Below are 20679 nucleotides of genomic sequence, written 5' to 3' on the forward strand. Positions count from 1 at the left end.
AATTTTACACCCTATGGCTGCTAGCCAACATGTAATATATCTGCTATATTTAGCTAACGCTTTTGTTTTTATGGTTGGTAGCTCACTACATGAGTCAAATAGCTGTACACAGTTTATCCACCAGAGTGCGCTGAAAGTTACCGTAATCTCACTATGCTTCATATACATATAATCCTCTACATACAAGTGAAGCATAAACTTTTACAAGTTTGTCGCTTGATTACACGAGTGGAGCAATTTCCTGAGCAAGCTGTGTTTGAGCTGAGAGCTGAACAGAGGCGTCTTCCTCCTTCCTCATGCACACACCAGAGACGCGTGTTCTCTGTGGGTTTTGAACCTTTTTTTTAAAGACCATACAGATTAAATGTGGATGTCCTTGGATGTTTAAATGAAAATCATTTTTACTGTTAAGATGGATGTTTGGATTCTTAAAGGGCACTTCTGTACCTGGACAGTGATGAGTCTCCTGATTGGTGTGTTTTCTTATGGTAAGTTATCCACAAATATTAAAAAACAGATTTGGCATTTTAATGTTACTAAAGTGTTTTCTGGACTGGAAATATTTGGCTTGTGAGGCCTCCGTACTGAATTCACTAAATCCCTGAAGAAAAATTTGTTCAGGACTTTTTTGTTGTTGTTGTTATTCTGAATAAGGTCTTTTATTGATCCGTTCAAAGTTTTGTGTGTGTTTCAACTGTAGCTCTTGTAGACGTTTTTTTGTTTTTGTGTTTTTGTAAAGGGAACACACTTTCTGAATGAAGTACAGCTTTTTTCAATTTTATTTTATTTTATTGAACCATTTTAAAACCAGTGCGTTAGAATTAGCTCACGTTAAGTTTACTTAATCCGAAGTGGGCCGGGCATTGTTTTCACCTTTCTTTCGGTGTAGAGAAGTTCGGTTATACACTATAATGCAAAAAGCATTTGTCTGCGTTCACGCACGCATATAAACACGATTGATTGACATCGGATTCTTAATTCATGGGTTTAATATGATATCGATATCGCCTTCTGGAAAGGTTTTCCATAAAGTTTTGGAATGTTTATGGGATTTTTTTATCCATTCTTCCAAAAGCACATTTGTGAGGTCAGACACTGATATTGGACAGGAGGGGCTGCCTCCTCTCTGCTCTCATGAATCCCGTAGACGTTCTATCAGGTTGACGTCAGGACTGTGGAAGCGAGTCTAGTTCTTTCCACACTGCATGTGTTCCCTGCATCCATGTTTTTATTGACCTTGCTTTGTGCACTTATGTGCAGTCATGTTGAAACAGGAAGGGGCCATCCCCAAACTGTTCCCACAAAGTTTAGAGCATGAAATTGTCCATGCTCTTCACACTGCTCAGTGCAGTCAGACAAGTTCTGTAATTTTAGCCAAATCATTTCCACTTTGTTATAACCACTTAGAGTCGACTGTGGAATATTTAGTAGTGAGGAACTGGATTTGTTGCACAGGTGGCATCCTTTCACGGTACCATGCTGGAATTCACAGAGCTCCTGAATGCAACCAGTTCTTTTACAAATGTTTGTAGAAGGAGTCTGCACGTCTATGTGTTTGATGTAGTACACCTGTGGCCATGCAAGTGATTGGAACACCTGAATTCAGTGATTGGGTTAGGTTAGTGAATACTTTTGGCAATGTAGTCTTTGTCTTTAGCGAATAAACATTGTCTCACTTTCCATTTCACACTTTACAAAAACATCCAGGGCACCAAAATCATTCAAATCTTTATTTAGTTATCTTTTTCATTGACTTTCTCTGTTTCCCTGTTTCGTCGTGTCAGGAGTGACAGTTAGAGACTTTCAGCTGGAGATCTGCAAAGAAAACACGCGGGTGTGTGTCACCAGCCCTGCAGACTGTGACCCTCGCCCACCCTCGTCCACACAGAGTGAGCACACACACCGACAGGACACAGATGCTGGATCTTCATGTTTGCTTATCGTTCTTGGTTTTTATCCTCTGATTTAAAAAAAAAATGAAGTAAAGCTGCCTCAGTATAAGGATAAGGATCTATGAGAAATCTGATCTGTTTAAACATGAGTGAGAAGTTTTTTTTATTTAAATAGAAGCTAAAAAACATATCCGGTTATATGTTTCTGGATGTTTGTTTTTTGTTTTTTTGTTTTTGGTCTCAGTGACTGGTTTGAAGTTTTCATTTAATCATGTTAATTTTATAAAACATTAAATGTAGGTCCAGTAGAAGAACGTATTCAGTTAACCCGCTCTGATGTGTCGACATGTCGTTCGCATGACCCAAAACTAATGTCTTCAGCTTTTTGTAGTGATGTGTTATTTAAACTTCTTTTCCTGCAGATACTCTGAACATGTCATGTTACTACCAAGAGTCTCCAGACAGACAAATATCCATGACATGCGAGTGGAGTCTAGACTCAAACAGCGACACTGAGACTACCGCCTCCCTGATTTTCAGCAGGTATAAAACTTGATGATTTAGTTACGATAATAATTACAAAGTGATCTTGTGTAATCTTCTCAGATGTTTTATCTTTCATATTTAGGGACCATGAAATTATATCCTGTCAGGGCATCTTCAACTCAGCATCCTTTGTCAATGTGACAGCAAGGATTAAAAACCACATGACAGAGATCTGGTCTGAGCCTCACAGTATCTTTCTTTTTGAAGCAGGTTAGACACCCCCACGTTTTGTGACTGTCACCTGTAATCCACCTGGCTTCCATCTTCCTCTGCTGTTTGCTCATATAAATGATGATGAAGTAATTCACTCCTTGTCTCCTCCTCTCAGTCAAACCCCCTACACCTGTATTAACTGTGCTCAGCTCTACTGAGGACTCACTTGTTGTGTCTTGGGCAAGCACCAGTGATGGCACATGTCAGCTTCGCTACAGACTCGACAGTGAGGACATGTGGACCCAGGTTAGCATCATACCAACACTCTGTAGGCTTTTTCTTTGGGTACCTGCACTCCAAGAAAATAAGTCCAAGAAGAACTGCACATTATTTTAGTTTCCACCACAAAGTATGAGCCAAAAAGACCTGAAAACGTTTAAATAATATGTAAATTCTTACAATATTTCATATTGCTGTTTCCTGCTGAAGTGAGATGCAAACAACAACAGAAACTGTTTAATGACATTTGCTAAGTGAAAAGTTTTAAAAAAAGGTGTGTTTAAGGTAGCTTAGTTCAACCAAAATGATACTGAAAGTGTTGCAACAAACACTAATAACAGAGTAATTTAAGACTGTTGTTTATGTTCTGCAGTTTTTGCTGATCCCTATATATACTGATTATGAATGTGTAGACATAAGCATCAAATTCTTTACTTTTTGTAGCTTGTTACCTTAAGCCAGTGTTTCTGACACTGTGAGCGGTGGAACTGCTGCAGGTGGAGAACGTGGAGAAAAGTATCCAATGAAAATAAGTAAACTTTAAGTTTCTTTTAGGAAAATGAAACAAGAGTTTGTGGAAGATTTTTGCACTGAGCTTAAAATTCAACTCAGCGTCTTTTGCTGTTGGTAATGATTTATGAAATTTCTGTGTTGTCAGATGTGAAGTTCTCTTTTTTTTTAGTTTCTTCTGAAATAGGGTTTGTGGCTTAATAAGCTTCGGAAAATGTAAAAACGATCAAAAAGGGAATCACAATATGACCATGTAGGTTATCCATGTCATGGTAATCTAAGGAGAAGCTTCTTCAGTTCAGGACTGAAGAAGCTTCTCGGATGAGACGTGGAACGTCTTCAAGAAACTTAAAGAAGTCCAGTTGCTTTTCTTTACAAGCTCCTTAAATTACAAATGTATTTTAATTGTTTAATAAAGTTTTAATAGAGGCAACATTTTGATCCCAAAATAAAAATGCCTGAAACCTGAGCTTTTGACTTACAGTGATTCTTGTACATGCACTAACCTCATTATTTGAAGCTTTGGCCATCCAGCACTGTGACAGAGTAGACAGGATAGAAGTATAGAAGAGCATAGTAAGTCCACTTACAGTCAGCTTTGTCCCATAGGTTTGGTTGTCTGCTTTTGTGTCCAGGTTCCTGATTTATCTGCAAATCTGACGTTGAATTACACCATCAAAGGCCTCCTGCCGTTTACAGTGTACAGAGCTGCTGTGGCCTGCAGGGAACAGATCTTCTGGAGTAACTGGAGCTCTGAAATCAGAGGAAGAACACTGGACAGAGGTAACAGGCATTCACATCAGGGACAGAATACCTGGAGCTACAACACTGACATATATAACTGACATATATAACATAAATAAATAAATAAAAAAAGCTCATTTTTTTTAAGTTCCTTCCAGGCCACCAGAGGTGTTTTACAGACTGGAGAAAAAAGGTGGATCTCTGGAACTTCATCTCATTATGTTGAAGGTTCGGTGTCTCAGATAACTATGATGATGATTTCTCATATAAATGCAGAAAAATACCGTTCTGATTTACTAAAACGAATCTCTTATTATTGTTTCTTTTTCATCTTAGGCTCCCGAGTCTCTTGAAACTGAAGGTCGAATCCTTGGATACCAGATGAGCTATAAAGAAGGTGGACGGATTCAAAACACCACTGATGTGACGCGCCTAGTGGTGGAGGAGGGGAACTGCAGCATCACAGTCAGAGCCTTCAACACAGCTGGCTACGGCCCTGCTGCCCATCTCAGCTTCAGCACACAAAGACAGAAGACGCTGGTTATGACATGTAATTGTTGTTATTATTATATTTTTGTTCTGAGTGATGTGCTGGGGTATTTGTAGAATATTGTTCAGGTGAGACAGTGATCCCCACAGACATCACAATTTTAACATGAGTTGCTTCAAATAATGTATTTCTTCCTAAAGCTACTGAACTCTTTCCTCCATAAAGGGAATATTTGACAGCAGCTCTAAAAGCATCCAAGGGGAAAGAATTAATGCATTTTAGGCCTCAGTCTTACAGGTGTAGAGGCAGTTAGCAACCCACTGATAATATCTGGTCACTACGGACATATATACACCCAGGCTAGCTTATCAGTCACCTGGTCAAAATGTAGATATGTAAAAAAAAAACAAATAGCAGAAGCATCCATGTTCTGTATGCATGTGCCTACAGCAACATTTCAAATGAAAAAGATATTTGCAGTATCTTACACGATCGTGACTATTGGCCTCCAGCTCTAGATATTAGATATCATATGCGTGCTGCTCACTTTTGCAACATCCTGCATGTTATTTGTTGCTGTTAGGAAGCAGCAGACCAGTGACATGCTGTTTTTACAAAGCCTATTGCGAAATCTTTCCATGATCTCGTCTGTTTTTTTACTTAAAAACTTGCCTCATACGTTTAACAAGAAGAGAAATTTCAAAAATGCGCAGTGCATTGGACCAAGTGCGGTTTGTGAATCTCAAAAATTGGAGACTTAGAAATGGTAGCTTATTTTACTGTTGATGATGAGCATTGTCTTCTCCGTCTTAATCTAAGTAATAATGTGGGCCCTGTTTTCGGCAGCTCTTCCCTCTGTCAGAAACATGTGGATTTCCAGCTCTTACCCAGGAAAAAAAGAGCTTCTGGTCCAGTGGAAGATCCCCATCAACCCAGGTCACACCCTGCCTGTCAGCTATTTCCTGATTCAGTGGCACCCTGAGACGAGTCCATCCACCAGCCACTGGTCTCGAGTTGACGGCTTCACCACCTCCACCGTCATACAAGGTGAAAAGGGGGAAAAAACCCAAAACAAAAGTCATTTTATTTTTTAATGAATATAATATATTGGCTTCACCTTGAACTCCGTGTCCTGCAGTCATTTCAGAATAAAAGCATACTGCTCAGGCATCATCTTCTGTTTCGTGAAGTCCCATTTCAAAGCTGTACCATACAACAAGCCTTATTATTGTCAGATAACTCCATTAAAAATGCTCAAAAAGCCACAAACAGGACAAACTTCAGTTCACTAAATTGGATTAGCAGAGGTGGGGGCCAAGCAGTCAGCCGCTCTAGACCTGAGCATTTTAACCAGAGACTTTATATAGACAAACCCGCTGTGACATCACAGATGCCTTAAAAGCCTTAATATTAGTGTTTTTGTCATAGCATTGTTAGCAAACTGCATTATTTGTCAGATAATATAATTAAAATGCTCCAGAAGGCAAAGACAGCACAGAAAAGTCCAGTTCAGTGACTCAAATTCATGGAAGTGAAGCCAAGCAGAGAGGCAGCAGCTACAGCAGCCAGCGGTGGTACAAAGCATGATCAGATCTAATAATGCATATCTTTAATTGGTTACTTTTAAACAAGTTTCTTTGAAAAGAAAGCCATATTAAGTGTTTCTGGTGTAAAGGAGTGCTTTTTAACATCTATGTGGTTTGACTCACTTTTGAGGCAAGCCTCTTTCTGCTACTTGTTCTTTGGCTTTATCTTTGAGTCCTTAAGGCTGCTACGTGCTGCTGAGTAAATTTCTCCACTAGCAGGCTTTTACTGTAAAGCTGATGCAAAATAGGAGGTGCAGTGGTGCTGATAGGACCTCATCATCACAATCTAGATGGTGTTAGATAACAGAGCCCCACATGGGGGAAAAAAGCTATCATCTTGTGTGTATTTGATCTGCATTTGATTAGTGGGGATTTTTTTTAAATGGAGATTTCCAGATAAAGAAAAAGGTAAATGTCATAATTATGTTGTGTTTTAATAAGAGCTATTACAAAAATGTGATGAATTTTACAGCAGTTTCCTCAAACAGCTCATCATTAAGTCTTTAAAAATATGTTTGGGCATTTGTTAGGGACTAATTTTAGCAGCAGATTTTCTACACACACTCTCACACTTTGGGCTGTTGCTGAGTTTTGAGGAAGCAGAGCAGTTTATGTTCAGACAAAGTATACTGCAGCATACTGAGGGCGCGGTGTGGGGGTGTATTGATGCTGGAGACTGTCCATGTGGATTTAAATAGTGCAGATGGAAATTAGATAGTAGGTAAATTTGGTACAATGCATCTTTTCTCTTAGGTGAACTTTAATGTTAGCTTTTTTTGTTTGTACATTGTTCCTGACAAATAAAGTGGAAATGAAATAAATTTGGTTTAAAGCAGTAGATAGTCTCTCTACTAATAATATTAATTTGGTTCAGTTCATTTTACATTTATTTATAGCACCAAATCACAACAACCATCACCTTGTGGCCCTCTATATTGTAAGGTAAAGACCCCACAATAATACAGAGAAAACGCAAACTATCAGCAAGCACTTGGGGACAGTGGGAAGAAAAAAACACCCATTTAACAGGAAGAAACCTCTAGCAGAACCAGGCTCAGGGAGGGGCACCCGTTTGCTGCAACCTGTTGGGGGTGAGGGGAAATAAATAAAACTGAATGAGTGACTTGTATTTGGTGTTTTAGTCTATAACAGACATTGTATTTAATACAGCTGTTCTGTTTACTGTGCATGTTTCCAGATGTTGACCCAAATAAGGAGTACCTGATCAGTGTGTTTCCTGTTTACAACCAGCAGTATGGGTCTTCTCAGTCTCTGCCGGCAAGTCTGCAGTATGGAGGTAAACACGAGCTCAGATAGAAATGTGTGGTGGTGATAACCTCTGCGTCTGCACAGGATGATTCAGATTTACCCAGTAATGTGAATCATCAGCTAAAACCTTGGTTTCAATCTCAGTATTAGTATTCTCAGTTAGTATTGTTTCTGTGAATAGAAAATGAGAAAAGTCTTATCTAAGAGTCAATTAATAGTGATGCTAATGCAGTAAAATGGTCAAATAATATGCAAAGTAATTTACAGCAGAACAGAAGTTATTTACATTGAATTAAATGCGGGGAAAAAAATTGAGGAATCAATATTTGACTTTCGATCTGTCTGTGTGTTCATCTTCTCAGCTTTGATGGAGGTGGTCAATTTGAGGGTCAGTGTGACTAAGACATCAGTGACCATTATGTGGGAGTGGCAAAGGAAGTCTGAGCCAGTCAGAGTGAGCAGATATGAAGCAGTTCTGAGGAAAGACTCAGACAAACAGTGTATGTTGTCATGATGAAACATGTCTGTGGGTTAATGAGCCTTTTGGCATAAAATCTCACTCCACAGTAAAAAAACCCAACTTTGTCTTTTTTTCATTAGATTTGTCCATGTATATTTTCTCGCTTGCAGAAGTGTTACAGGAAACTGTTATGCATATTTTATCACCTTTCTGCAAATACAACGTACATTCTCTCATTTCCAGCTTTACCTTTGTGGCCAAATGACCAGCAGCACACTTTCTATAACCTGATGCCCAACGCTCAGTATTCTGTTACGCTGTTGGCTGATAATGATTCTAAAAGCATCGTTCAAGTGACGACAGATTTCGGTGAGTTTCACTGAACCAGATTCCTTTATGTGGTTTTTTTTTGCATTGCAGCATTGGCTACATTTCTTTGTAGTAGATTTCTTCTCAATATACTTAGAATCAATGATTGAAGCCATATCTGCAGCGCCCCCTGGTGTGTGGACTGCAGCATTTGTTCACCTGTGAAACCTAAGACCGTCTCCTCCTAAGAAGTCTGAGATCTCTATATCAAGCACTGCTTATGCATCTCTTTCTATTGATGTCTCATTTGTTGGGGCTGAGCTAACAGAGCACATGGACTTTCATTTAAAATTGACAAAAATTGCAGCTTCCACATTTCAAACCCACAAGGGAGGTTAAGTGACAACTTTTTTTCAGATATTATCACTTTATTGCCAAAATTGAAATGGTTTCTCCAATTTGACAGTCTTGACTTTGATTTTGCAGGATTTCAGAAATGTGCAGTAACTTTACCCCTTTCAAAACAAAACAGCATCGTTTGTAGTGGACAGCACAACTTGCTACCTCACATTTTCAACCCATCAAATAAAAACACTTTTCTGCTGTATTTCTGGAGGATATGCAAAAAAAAAGAAAGAAAGTCTACATCATACAAATGCAAATAAGAACTTTTCACATGTTACAAGACACAATTATGTGAAACACACTTTGCAATTAAGATATATTCTATTATAATTATAAATGAGTGCACTGCCTACATTAAAGTCGGCTTGATGGCTTTTCTTTCAGCATCAAAAACTCTTATAGTAAAATAAGAGAAATAACAGAATAGAGAGCAATAAAATGTTGAATTTGTTATATAGGCTTTTAATTTGAAATGCATGGATGGATGGATAAAGTGCAGGTGGCTATTACAGAAAATGCTCGACAGTGAGGTACACAACTGACCCAGATGATGGACATAAGTATGGGTGATAGAAACATACTGCTGTGACTGCAAGAAAGTGATTTATTTATTCTGATTTTTGAAACATAAGAAGAATCTCATATTCTTCTTTCCAGATGATGTAAGGGTGGTGGCTACAGCGATTCCTCTGCTGCTGGTGGCTGTCACTGTGTTAATCCTCTCCATCCTGTCCAGGAATCTGTGAGTGCTGGGCAATCTGTTCTTTTAGCAATACTAATGCGTTTGTTTTTCATGTATGCCATGTGATCTTTGGCCCAAACAGCGCATGCAAGGCATGGCATAAAAAAAAAGTATGTTAAATGTTATTTGCTAATAACTAAAGTCATATTTTGCGGTAGCATTACCAAAACTTGTCTGAGAACAGTTTAATAAATGAGAATATTTACCAGTATTTCACATTTTCTAGGATAGTAACAAGAACATTTATGGGATTTAACAGCTGTTAACACAATACAAAACATCTGAATGTATTACAGCAATACAGCTTAGCCTTTTATCATCTGACCTCAAGTCAGTGGCCCATGAACCTGCTTTTTCTGGTCAATCCAGCTCTGAAAGATTAAACATGCTGCAAAAATGCAAACAATTTCCTGGAGATTCTCCTGGTTTCTAGGACTTACAGGAAGTCAGAAGTGAATGTTCTGATAGTACGCGGTTAGTCCTCGTCACTGATAATGACTTTAATCAACATCACTTTTTAGGTACAAGTCATACTTCTTCCCGCTAATCTCTAGCCCTCGACTAAGCAAAACAGGCCAGTGGCTGATGGACCCAAACCACGAGGTAATCTGTTTTTTACAGCTTTCATATTTGGGTTACTTATTTACAGCTCATATATCTGTGCATGGGAGACTTCGTACCCATCGTCAGACTCAGATTTAGAATATTAGTCCAACTAATTATAACAAAAACACCTGTTAATGATATCTACCATCACACAAAATTTGAACATGATATCTTGAAAACTGTGGATACTAATAAACAGACAACAGGGGGAATGGCAAAGACACCATACAGAAACAGGAACAAGAAAACTTCTAAGATTGACAAAATGACCACAAAGGATTTGCACATCTAAAAAAAAGAGAAACAATAAAAACAAATATATGTAAAGCTACAGCAGTCAGTCACAAAATGACCACTCATTCATTCTTTTCAACAGAAATTTGCAGAGAGGAGCATCCTTAATATTGAAGACTTCCAGGTGACTGATGTCCTCAGAGACAAAAGTCTCATCATAGCTGAGCGAACCTCTCAGCTCTTACCAGATGATGACCAGCGTGAGGATACCTCTCTGCTGTTGATTGGCTGCCTCACTCTAGACTCTGAGTATGTTTCTTATAGTGCACAACCCACAGAGAACCAGTCCCCTCCTCCTATCAAGGTTTTCATATCAGAGGAAAATCAAGAGGCTGCCGGCGCTCCGCTGCACGAAACTAAGCTCTGGCTTCCTCAGAGCGACAAGGACAGAAATCAGGCTGACATCTCCGAGATATCACATGAGACCGAGGCTGCTGTGAAAAGTTACTTTCCTGGTTTGTCGACTGAAAGTCAGCCTGTTTATGCGATGACCTGTGAGACAGAGAACGTGTTGAATTGGGGCAGGCAGAGTGACTGCTCTTATCTGATCTGTGATGCAGGTTACATTTCTAACAGTGGCACAGGGGTGAAAACACATTGAGACAGACTCAGCAACGAATGAGCTCAGATAAGATGTGGCCGAAAGGTTTATTACAGCAAGGAAAGCAGTTGCCTGTCTTGTGGGGCAGACACAGGGAAATAATTCATTGGGTCTGCATTTTTGTTTTTTTGGTATTTTTGTATAAAAAAATATAGAAAGTTCCACAGCAGCATAATAAGTAAGGAGTGCCTCCTTTTATCCTAAGATCATTGTTACTCCATGTTTGTCAGGCTCATGTTGGTCAAATTGGTCAAATGCTTAACTGAAGTACATGTTCTTCTCTCTACTTCTGCTTCACTATGTTTTGATTATGAACATTATACTTTTACTCTGTACCACTTATTTTAAGGGTTACTAATTATTTTGCAAATTTGAAAATGTTAATCTACTATTGCATTATGCTGCACTAATATAGATAAAGCAACCCAGCAGTGTACAGTACAAGTAATTCAAATCATTAACAGACACTTATACGCTATGTTCAAAAATATTCTATATTGTGCAGAAGAGATATAACTTGGACTTTTCACCATTTCAGACCACAAAATGTTGCAGGACGGCAGTGGAACTTTTATTTAACCAGACAAGTCATTAGAAAGACCTTATATGTAATGACAGACAAGACACAGACAAAGTAATGCTCCATTGGAGTCTTATTTATTATGAAATATCATTATAGGGCTCCATGTGAGACTGAAAATAGTGCCCAGTTTTTTCTTTTTCTCTTCAGCTACAACCAAGTCTTCTAGAAAGATACTGAGGCATCCTCAGTGCCACCAGGTGGCATCTTAGTCAGATACTGAACCACTTCTACTGGCTGCTTTTACTGTGAGCTGGATGGTCTTGCTGGTTAATGAAGCCAGCAAGACCATATAATTTGCAAAACGCAGAGTCTAGATCCAAATTTGACACCTTCCACTCCTTGTAGACATCTAGAAATTCTCTTCATGAATGTTATTAAATCAATTGTTGAAAAGGGACGCCCCGGTGGACTCCAAACTGCAATATATTTCTCATAAAGCAAACCATTCTCTCTATGAATGTACAAGGGACAGATGGCTCATAATCACAGGAGCATTGAAGAGAATCAGACAAAATCACTGTCTGTTTTAGAAGCAACCTTGTTTTCTGAATTAACTTTGGGAATATATAAAATGTATCTGTTGAGGGTAACCCAGTCATTGGGGTAACCTTTATATATTTAGGGATAGGCTTCAGACTTCTTGCAATCCAGAATGCTAAGATTCTCATTGGAAGTGAGCAGAAAGGTCAGGATTAGAAATGAGCTGTCACTCAAGGTTGAGATGGTTGGGACAAGCGTAGAAGAGTGATAGGGGATGAGATGCACATAGGATGCTGAGTATGGAGCTGCTAGGCAGGAGGAAAAGAGGAAGACGGTGTGACAGAAGGATGCAAAGCATAGGCAAGGATGAATGAGATAAATCAGTTGATCTGTTGTGTTGAAGTTCAGCTTTCAGGGAGAAATGTTAGGCACATCCTTGCAGATATGCAATGTTCAGGTGTAACCATTATAAGGCATCTAAAAATTCCATATATAGGCTGGAATATTTGGGGAAAAAAAGGCCCCATACAACAAAAATGGCTTACTTTGAGCAATTTATTTAATACTTGAAGTTTATTTTGACTCCTAGAAATAATCCAGCAATTATGTAATTTTACTCACATATTTAGATTTAATTAACTTATTAACGTAAATGAAAAAATTTAAAAATAAACTAAAGGCCCCACCCCGAAGACTCTGAATGGTTTAGCAGAAAATGGATGTATGGATGTTTGAGATTACATTTCTTGTAAAAAATGTTTTGTTTAATTAAAGGAAAGTTGAATGTGTTTTATTATAAAACAAATGAAGAGAATTCTACTTTACATAATCAAACTTTTATTAAAATACATTTGTTTTAAACAATTACCGTTTCTGACAACTACTTCTGGACTGAATCTTGCTCTTGTTAAACTGTCAGGTTGACACGAGTGGCCCTGTGTTGCGTTGACTGGACTGCTCCTGTTTGCAGACGACAGCCCTCTTCATTTGTCCACCCGGGCAAATGAAGAAGAGCACGCTCCTTCTTCCATATTTAATCATCGTACTGCAGATATTTCCGAGGTGAAATGTCAAACCTGAGATTGTTGTACATGCGTGGAAGTCGCTTCGCAGTAAACTGATATTAAAGCACAACGTGTACAATCTGAAGAATGTGGTGAGTCAATTCAATGGGGACAAATTCGTTCCTATCCATCGAACCTCCTCAGCTGGGCGGGAGGTCGAGTGATGAAGGTGTTCTGTTAGAGATTAGCGTTTATGCCGATCCAATGTCTGATCAGCTGGTGAGCGATGGTCTGCCTTGGGGGGATGTTAAAAGCTGGAGATGCTCCTCTGAACAAGGAGTCGATCACCTAAACAAGCAGAAAAGTTGGATTTCTGTCTCATTAATGTCTAGAATTGTTCATTATTAAGCATTAGAAGAATTGGCCATGGAAATGCATGAAAGCTCTGGAAAATTTCTAGTAACTGGAGCTGATGCTAACAGTTTCCAGACTGTTGTTATAAAATAATCTTCAGTAGACTTATTATTAACTCTTAACATCATGATCCCTGTTGGCAGTTCCACTAATAGTCGCACTGTTACTTACCTGTTGCCGTGTGAACCACTGAGCTTCCTCTATCTCATTCTCATCCACTTTGATGTCGGTTGATATGGCAACAGCAAGGCAGCCAAACATGAGGTTGGATGGCATTGGCCAGGGCTGGCAGGAGACATACTGAACCGGTCCGACCTTCACGCCGCTCTCCTCCTCCACCTCCCGCCTTACTGCATCCTCAATCGTTTCCCCTGCGGGGTATGACAGGGAGAAGCTGTCACCCTAATTTTTATAGCTGAGACTTGATTTATGGTTAATATTCCTGTGAGGATTAGCTTCAGGCACACATCAGTTGTTTAACAGCTGAGCAGTTTTTCTGTTTTTCTGTGTGTGTGTGAGTTTGTGTGAGTGTGTGGTATACCAGGCTCTACAAATCCTGCTAAACAGGAAAACATCCCAGCTGGGAAGACCTTCTTCCTTCCCAGTAAACATTGGTTTCCATCTGGGTGGATCACCAGCATGATGACCACTGGGTCTGAAATCACAAACATATGGAAACTTTGTTACTCAGAGTGGGCAAAACCTACTATAGTATATGATGTGACGTCAAACATTAATAAAACTGAAGCAGGTGAATTATAAAAATATTAGATTTCTGTTCATTTGTTATAAAAAAGGAAATGGCTATAGAGATAAAAACTATATTTAACCCCAGGCTGGGAACATGTCTATTTCTGTTGGGCTTTTGTAAAGACTTTTTTTAGGGACATTTTTGAATTTATCTGACATTGCAACAGTAAAGAGTAGACAGCAAAGAGGGGCAAGAGAGCAGGGAAGAAACACAGGAAAGGGCTACAGGTCAGGATCATGGCCAGGCTGCTGCATACGGCCGTGTCTTCAACCAGCTTAACAGGCACCCATGGGCTTTTTTAATATGGGGGTCTGTAGGACTTGACTTAGAGCAAGCCTCAAGAAGCCACTGGAGAAACTACAGTTTTCTGTTCTTTTTAGCTTTTACATTTTTTGGTCATGTTTTTTGTGCACAGCATGATGGTACACAGTATTAACTACAGTGCCGATGAGCTGATAGATGAGCAGAGTCATACCAACTCGTGGATAGCAGGTATTGTGGACCCCCTTTAGACTCCTGCACTCAGAGTTCAGGCAGCTTCTCTTGTGTCCTCCATCCTCCAGTTTGGTGCTGCTGCCACATGTCGGACAGAAGCTGTAGCGACCGTGCCAGGCCAACACCGATCGAGCCTGAGCCACAATCCCTTGCAGACAAGGAGAGCGGGAAGAAGTATTATACCCTGATACAAGAGAGGCAGGTGATCAAACAACAACACACGTTTTGTGTGTCTCACCGGCCTCTTCCTCATTTAGTTTCAGCAGGTCTCTGTTTGGCATCTTTGGAAAGGAGCAGTTCTTCTCCCTGCACCGTTTAACAAGGTCAGCAGCATCTTCATTAGTGCTGAAAGCAAACCAAGCAGGGGCCTCCCGGATACCCTCCTCAGGAGAGGAAGGGGAGGGATTTTTCCTCTTCTCCACTCCGAGGAAAATGAGCACAGTTGCAGGTTTCTGTAGGAGATCCTTAACAGCCTCATATCTGAACCGACACAGTTTGCTCTCAACCTGTTGCAATCAGATTCACAATTCACAAGACTTTCATCTTTATCACTTAAACTAGCCGTAGGCTGTAGGTTATAAACATACCGCTGCGCCGTCGTCTTCCTGGGATGTGCTGACCATGGGGCTGAGGTTCGAGAATATGAGGTAGACAGTATCTGGTTCTCTTTGTTTGGCCTCCAACCAGGCCTTGTCAGTCCTCTTCCCACTCAGGCGGTCCAGCGTCTCCCTGCTGAAGTAGTTTTCCTGCGGACTGATGTCAGAGCCCTGCAGGACTCGCCGGCAGCCATCGTCAGTCTGGGAGAGTAGGTTAGCGATGTGTTTGTGACCCCAGAACTTGGCAACATCGTAGGCGGTCTGTGATGAACTGTTTACTATGAACTTATCACAGCTTAAAAAGTAGAATAAAACAAAAAAGAGGTTTTAGAGAAGTCAGGAATCCATTTATACATTCAAGGATACAACATATCAAAGTTTGGGGCTCTTTACAACTTAGACTTTTAAGTTTTTAGATGTTTGTCATTTAAATTGCACCAACATTTTTTCTGTACCTGCTTATTATAGCTTCTTTGAGGAGGTTTTTCTATCCTAAATGGGGGTTTTTGCGACTATTTTTGTCTCTTCAGCTTTTATATTGATTTCTTTCACTAAAAGTTTTTGCCTTATCACACTGTTAATGCAAGTTTATTACTTTTAGTCTTGTTTGGTCTTCTTGCAACTCATAATTGTACTGTATTTTCACCACTAGTTTTATCCCTATTTTGCCTTGTTTTATACTTTAAAATATCATTTTAGCATATACCTCCTAGTTTAAATCCTTTTCATTGAATAAATTTAGCTACAGTTTTATCTCTCTCTTATTTTCAGTCTACTCCTATTTAATTTTTAATAAGTTTTAATTTAACGTAGCTGTGTGTAGCCAAGTTTTATTCTAGCTTCATTTATTTGTTTCAGAAAGAGAATCATCTTTATTTGGCCAAGTTTGTGCACACAAATAAGGAAATTGACTCCTGTTCACTTTGCACTTTCAGTTTCTTTAAATATTTTAAATCCTAGCTTTAGCCACTTTTCATAATGCTTGTCAGTTCCTGTTGCAGCATGTTTCTGCCCATCAAGTCTGCAAATGTTTACCTAAAAGTAACACATGTGGAATAGATACATCCCCTAAATCAGGGGTAGGCAACCTTTCTGATGGCGAGTGCCATCTAAAATTTCCTGTGAGGTCAGTGTGCCATATGATTGCATTAGCAATAAATTTAATAACACTCTATATTAACAGTTACACACTATATAGAACCACTTTATAGAATTATATTTGTTCACAGATGTTGGCAGCTATCAGCAAATAGTTATCAGCTATTTGAAACAAAAAAAAGACACTTTTATCAATAACAAGAACTCCATGACAGCAAATGAACTGTACAACAGAAAATACAAATGCTATTTATGGTCTCCTCACAACAATGATAAGTAAAATAAACTGGGCCAATATGGCATGTTTGTTAATACAGGGATACACATGTTAATGTGATCTCTGGTCTCCCACTCAGAGACACAGGTCTCCGAGCGGCTAAGCGAGGACACTCTTCATGTGAGAGAAAATCTGCTCACACAGATATGTAGAGCCCAATACTGTCAATAAGGCCTCAGCAATGTTCTGAAGACAGTTAAACTTGTCAGGTAGTGATGTCCAGCAGGTGAAAATGCAGCTCCATGAACACACACAGCTGTAGATTCCAGCTGCTTCGATGTTGCATTAACTGGCATTAACTCAGCCAGTTAACGCGAGACAAATCTAGCTGCTCATTAAAGATTTCTGGTTTGATCAGAAAATAAAACATTGGTCCATACACCTGAAAGTCCCAAAAACGCATTGGGAATTCTGTCTCGAGTCTACGGATGTATCCGTGTATCTCCGTGGTGCTGATGCTGCGCTGAGCGGAAAGCTCCTGAAGCTTTTGAAGTGTCGGAATGTGGAAAGCTAACAACGTCCCCCTCAAACAAGAGAGACGGACTTGCGCCAGAAAAGCCGATCAGCTGATCATTGATCAGTTTCATGATTGAAGTAGCAACAGGAGAGGGAGAGAATGAGAGAAGAAGAGGCAGCTGTGCAGCGTAACGACAGATTAACTCCAGCTTTGTGTCTTTTTCCATTGTAGCTGAAGTCCGGGACAAACTGCGTTCCTTTTCAGCTCAACACGAAACGCGTAATATTTTCTCTGAATACGAGGCGATTCCGCTTTTTATGGGACGGTTGGCAACTCTACTAACTAACCTTATGAATAAAATAAAGTTCACTACAACAATGCTGATGAAAACTCCGTCATGCTAGCTAGCACGCAGCACGAGTTATTGTAACTGACTGTGAAAAGTCAGCACAACGATAATAAACTCCACCTAAACTTGGTTTATATCTGACCCGGACAGACTGCAGGTCATAACTTCTTACCTGAAGTTTAGTTCACCTGACACTCTGACCGGTGCTGCCTCGGGTCTCTGCTCCTCCTGCCTCCCCTTTCCTCATCCACCTGCTGGCCTCCACCACTTGCTAATGTTACTGAATCAGTGGAAGCTACGCCATAGTCACCACCAAACAACTGAGTTATTTTTTACACACCGCCAGAATCTGGCCAATCCACCACCTTTCATTGTTTATACCGCTAAAAAAAAAAAAAAAAAAAATCATCGGCCCACCGAGCGTGCCATCAGTTAACCCTTCGCGTGCCAGCTGTGGCACGCGTGCCCAGGGTTGCCGACCCCTGCCCTAAATACTAAAAATTATTAGTGCAGCTTTGAAAAAATATTCCACAATATCTCTCTTTAGTATTGTTCACTTAACAAATGGTACATTAATAACATTACAAATTAAGAGAAATGCAGTGATGTACCCATGTGACAGCAGCTTCTCCACCACATGAGAATGTCCATTGCGAGCTGCAAGCATTAGCGCGGTCCAGCCGCTGTATCCTGTCTGGTTGATGAGCGAGGGCACGTGGGACAGCAATATTGACACCTGGGACATATCTCCTCTTGCTGCAGCATCCAGAAACTTCTCCACCATGTCCTCCTTCGCGCTCAGTTGATAGCTCGTCATCCTGGATCCAGAGACAAAGACAATGTAACCTGTGCTAATATATGATCTGGCAAAATGTCAGAGGAGATATTATGAACAGATGAAGCAGCTAGCTACAAATAAATGCTAAAAAATGAAAGTGAAATGTTATTTTAAAAGTATTGGTTTAAGAGCTAAAACAATCAGAGATAAAAAGGTAAAAAGTTTTGAATAATTGATTGTAGGGCTGTGCGATATGACCAAAATCTCATATCCCGATATTAAGACATCTATCGTCCGATAACGATATAAATCACAAAAATGTAACATTTTCTGTAAATTCTGTGAATGTCGGGCAGCTCGACTTGCGTGAAGTGTTTCCAGCTGGGCGTCGCCTACCTGGAGTCCAGTGTTTTAACTGATGCATGAAACGATACATTTTTAGACATAGGTTGTAATGGCCGCGGTTTTCTTTGTGAGTATTTATTACACGGCGTGCTGCGGGGAAAAGCCTGTTCTAATGTTTGAGTCTAAGGTTTATTTTTTTAGCACCTGAAGGCTCTTTTTTGCTTCTCATCCGTAAATACTCTGCATCTTTCACGTGATTCAGTTTATTTTGAAAAGTCTCAACAGGATCTTGAGCTTTATTGTGAAAGGTTTATGTGGAAAATAAACAAGCGGACACGAGGTGGTTTTACCGTCGTTGTTGCTAACGACAACGCATAAAAACAAGCGCTTGTCCGTCTGTAGTGTGGTTATATTAAATATAAGAGAAAGAGAGAACTTTAGGAAATTAATATAGCCACTACAGTGACCATCAAAATAATGAAAAAATATTGCCGTAAACAGTTTATTTTGCGACACCACGAAACAAACGATAGCGTAAAATGAAACGATAGACGTTTTTCTATCGTCATCCGAGCCCTAATTGATTGATGATTAATGTAAAGAAATGGGAATTTGGGTTTAACAACCTTAAAATATAGCTCAGTTTAAAATGCTGAAAAAACAAAGTACAACAGTAAAACTGACCCAAATAAATACCAACATGTCACTAGAATGCTATTTTTTCTATTCCATCTATTGAGTGGTTTGATACAACATCCAGAGAACGACTAAAATACGGAAAACAAATACATTTTGCTCTTGTTTTACTAACAGTTAGACCCAAGAACATTTGAATAATTTGCCAAGTTACGGTAACTAATTGTGCCATCTTGTGGCACTCACCGGTATTACTGTAAAGAACAGCTTGACCCTTGTTCACTTCAGTTGACATCGCTGTGCTCTTTAAGATTTAGACATCAAGTCAAAATATTTTTTAATCGCATTCACTTGACAGCTGCACTTAATTTTAAAATATTTTTAACTATTTCAAATTAGTGATTTTGAAAAAAGTGCCTGACAAATTATTTTTTTTTGATCAAATGTTGTAATTTTCTGAAAACAATAAAAATAGCAAATACATAAAGTAATGCAATTATAATTTAGCAAAATAAATAAGTAAATAATCCTACAGCGTCAATTCTACACTGTGCCTTTAATTAATCCTCCCTGTCTCATTAGCGCATCGAGCTGTCAATCACTGAACCCTTTGACCTCAGCAATGGTTGCGAAATGAACTTACAGGAACCACCTTGAATTGCAGGTGTGCTTTTATAAATCCCACAGTGTTGAAGATTAAGCTTGGACACAATATTTGTTTGTCATGTGGTTTTAAAAGGCCTCTGAATACCGGCTCTGTCTCACTAACAGTTCAGGAAACGAAAACAAGAACGAACAGGAGCGACTTTCGCCGTTTAAGCTTCGTTTAAAGGAGACCAAACTTCACATTTCACTTTGAGTTTCATGTGAAAGATTATTAAAGCGTCATCTCTTGCCTTTCGCTTGGCGTCCACTTCCCCTCCGTCTCCTGTTGTTGGAGAAAATGTTACGAGGTGCGTTCAAGAGCAACAACCACGCTGATTATGGGTGGTGCTGCCTTCAGGTCCTCCCGGCGCTGTAGTATTTCCGACTTATAAAGGCTTCTCATACAAGAATGAAGCTATGTTAAAGTTCTTTACATAGTAAAATTGCTTCCTCCTATATGCTCTCACCTGCCACTATATTGAGTATTACTGCTAACTGAGTCCTCTAATTATTACATAGAAGAAAACTATTGCAATTAGGCATAATGCCAATGTTAAGTTGACCCTTTGAAGTTCAAACTGAGCATCAGAATCTCACTGAAAGGTAATTAAAATGAGTTTGAACATTGCATGGTTGCTGGTGTCAGAGAGACTGATTTGACTTTTTAGAAACAGAAAGGTTCCCACGTAATCATCAGAAAGTAACCATCAATTTTCTGTGTGAAAATAGGAAGGAAACAATAATTTAAGTAACCAGTCATTACAACAGAAGTTATGCAGAAGAGCATCTCTGAATACACAACACAACGTGCTGCTTCCAGAACAGAAAACTGAAGCTATAATTAAAATGGTATTAACAAAACTTGGCAATGAAAGATTAAAAACA

The 20679-nt window shown here is 39.4% G+C and overlaps 2 protein-coding genes across 3 annotated transcripts; one reads left to right on the forward strand and one right to left on the reverse strand.

Annotated features, from left to right (window-relative positions):
• On the forward strand, positions 1-12633 carry LOC116313567 (interleukin-6 receptor subunit beta). 2 transcript variants are annotated; one of them, XM_039620956.1, is made up of 16 exons: positions 1-324; positions 435-488; positions 1785-1889; positions 2315-2435; positions 2521-2648; positions 2767-2897; positions 4016-4163; positions 4273-4352; positions 4461-4674; positions 5461-5661; positions 7399-7497; positions 7832-7969; positions 8173-8298; positions 9301-9385; positions 9907-9988; positions 10368-12633. In XM_039620956.1, exons 1-16 carry the CDS (start codon positions 297-299, stop codon positions 10884-10886), a joined length of 2259 nt encoding a protein of 752 aa, XP_039476890.1. In that variant the 5' UTR covers positions 1-296; the 3' UTR covers positions 10887-12633. The 2 variants fall into 2 exon arrangements, with proteins under 2 accessions (XP_039476890.1, XP_031587175.2); XM_031731315.2 differs by having other exon boundaries at positions 3-488.
• A 136-nt stretch (positions 12634-12769) lies between these two features.
• On the reverse strand, positions 12770-20148 carry nudt12 (nudix (nucleoside diphosphate linked moiety X)-type motif 12). Its single transcript, XM_031731316.2, has 8 exons — positions 20046-20148; positions 18002-18208; positions 15201-15504; positions 14852-15119; positions 14594-14761; positions 13909-14022; positions 13539-13738; positions 12770-13301 (listed from the first exon to the last, which is right to left on the reverse strand). The coding sequence occupies exons 2-8, from the start codon at positions 18205-18207 to the stop codon at positions 13191-13193; spliced, it is 1371 nt and encodes a 456-aa protein (XP_031587176.1). The 5' UTR covers position 18208; positions 20046-20148; the 3' UTR covers positions 12770-13190.
• Positions 20149-20679: the final 531 nt, after the last annotated feature.

This window comes from Oreochromis aureus, linkage group 12 (assembly GCF_013358895.1).
Source record: "Oreochromis aureus strain Israel breed Guangdong linkage group 12, ZZ_aureus, whole genome shotgun sequence".
NCBI classification, from domain to species: domain Eukaryota; kingdom Metazoa; phylum Chordata; class Actinopteri; order Cichliformes; family Cichlidae; genus Oreochromis; species Oreochromis aureus.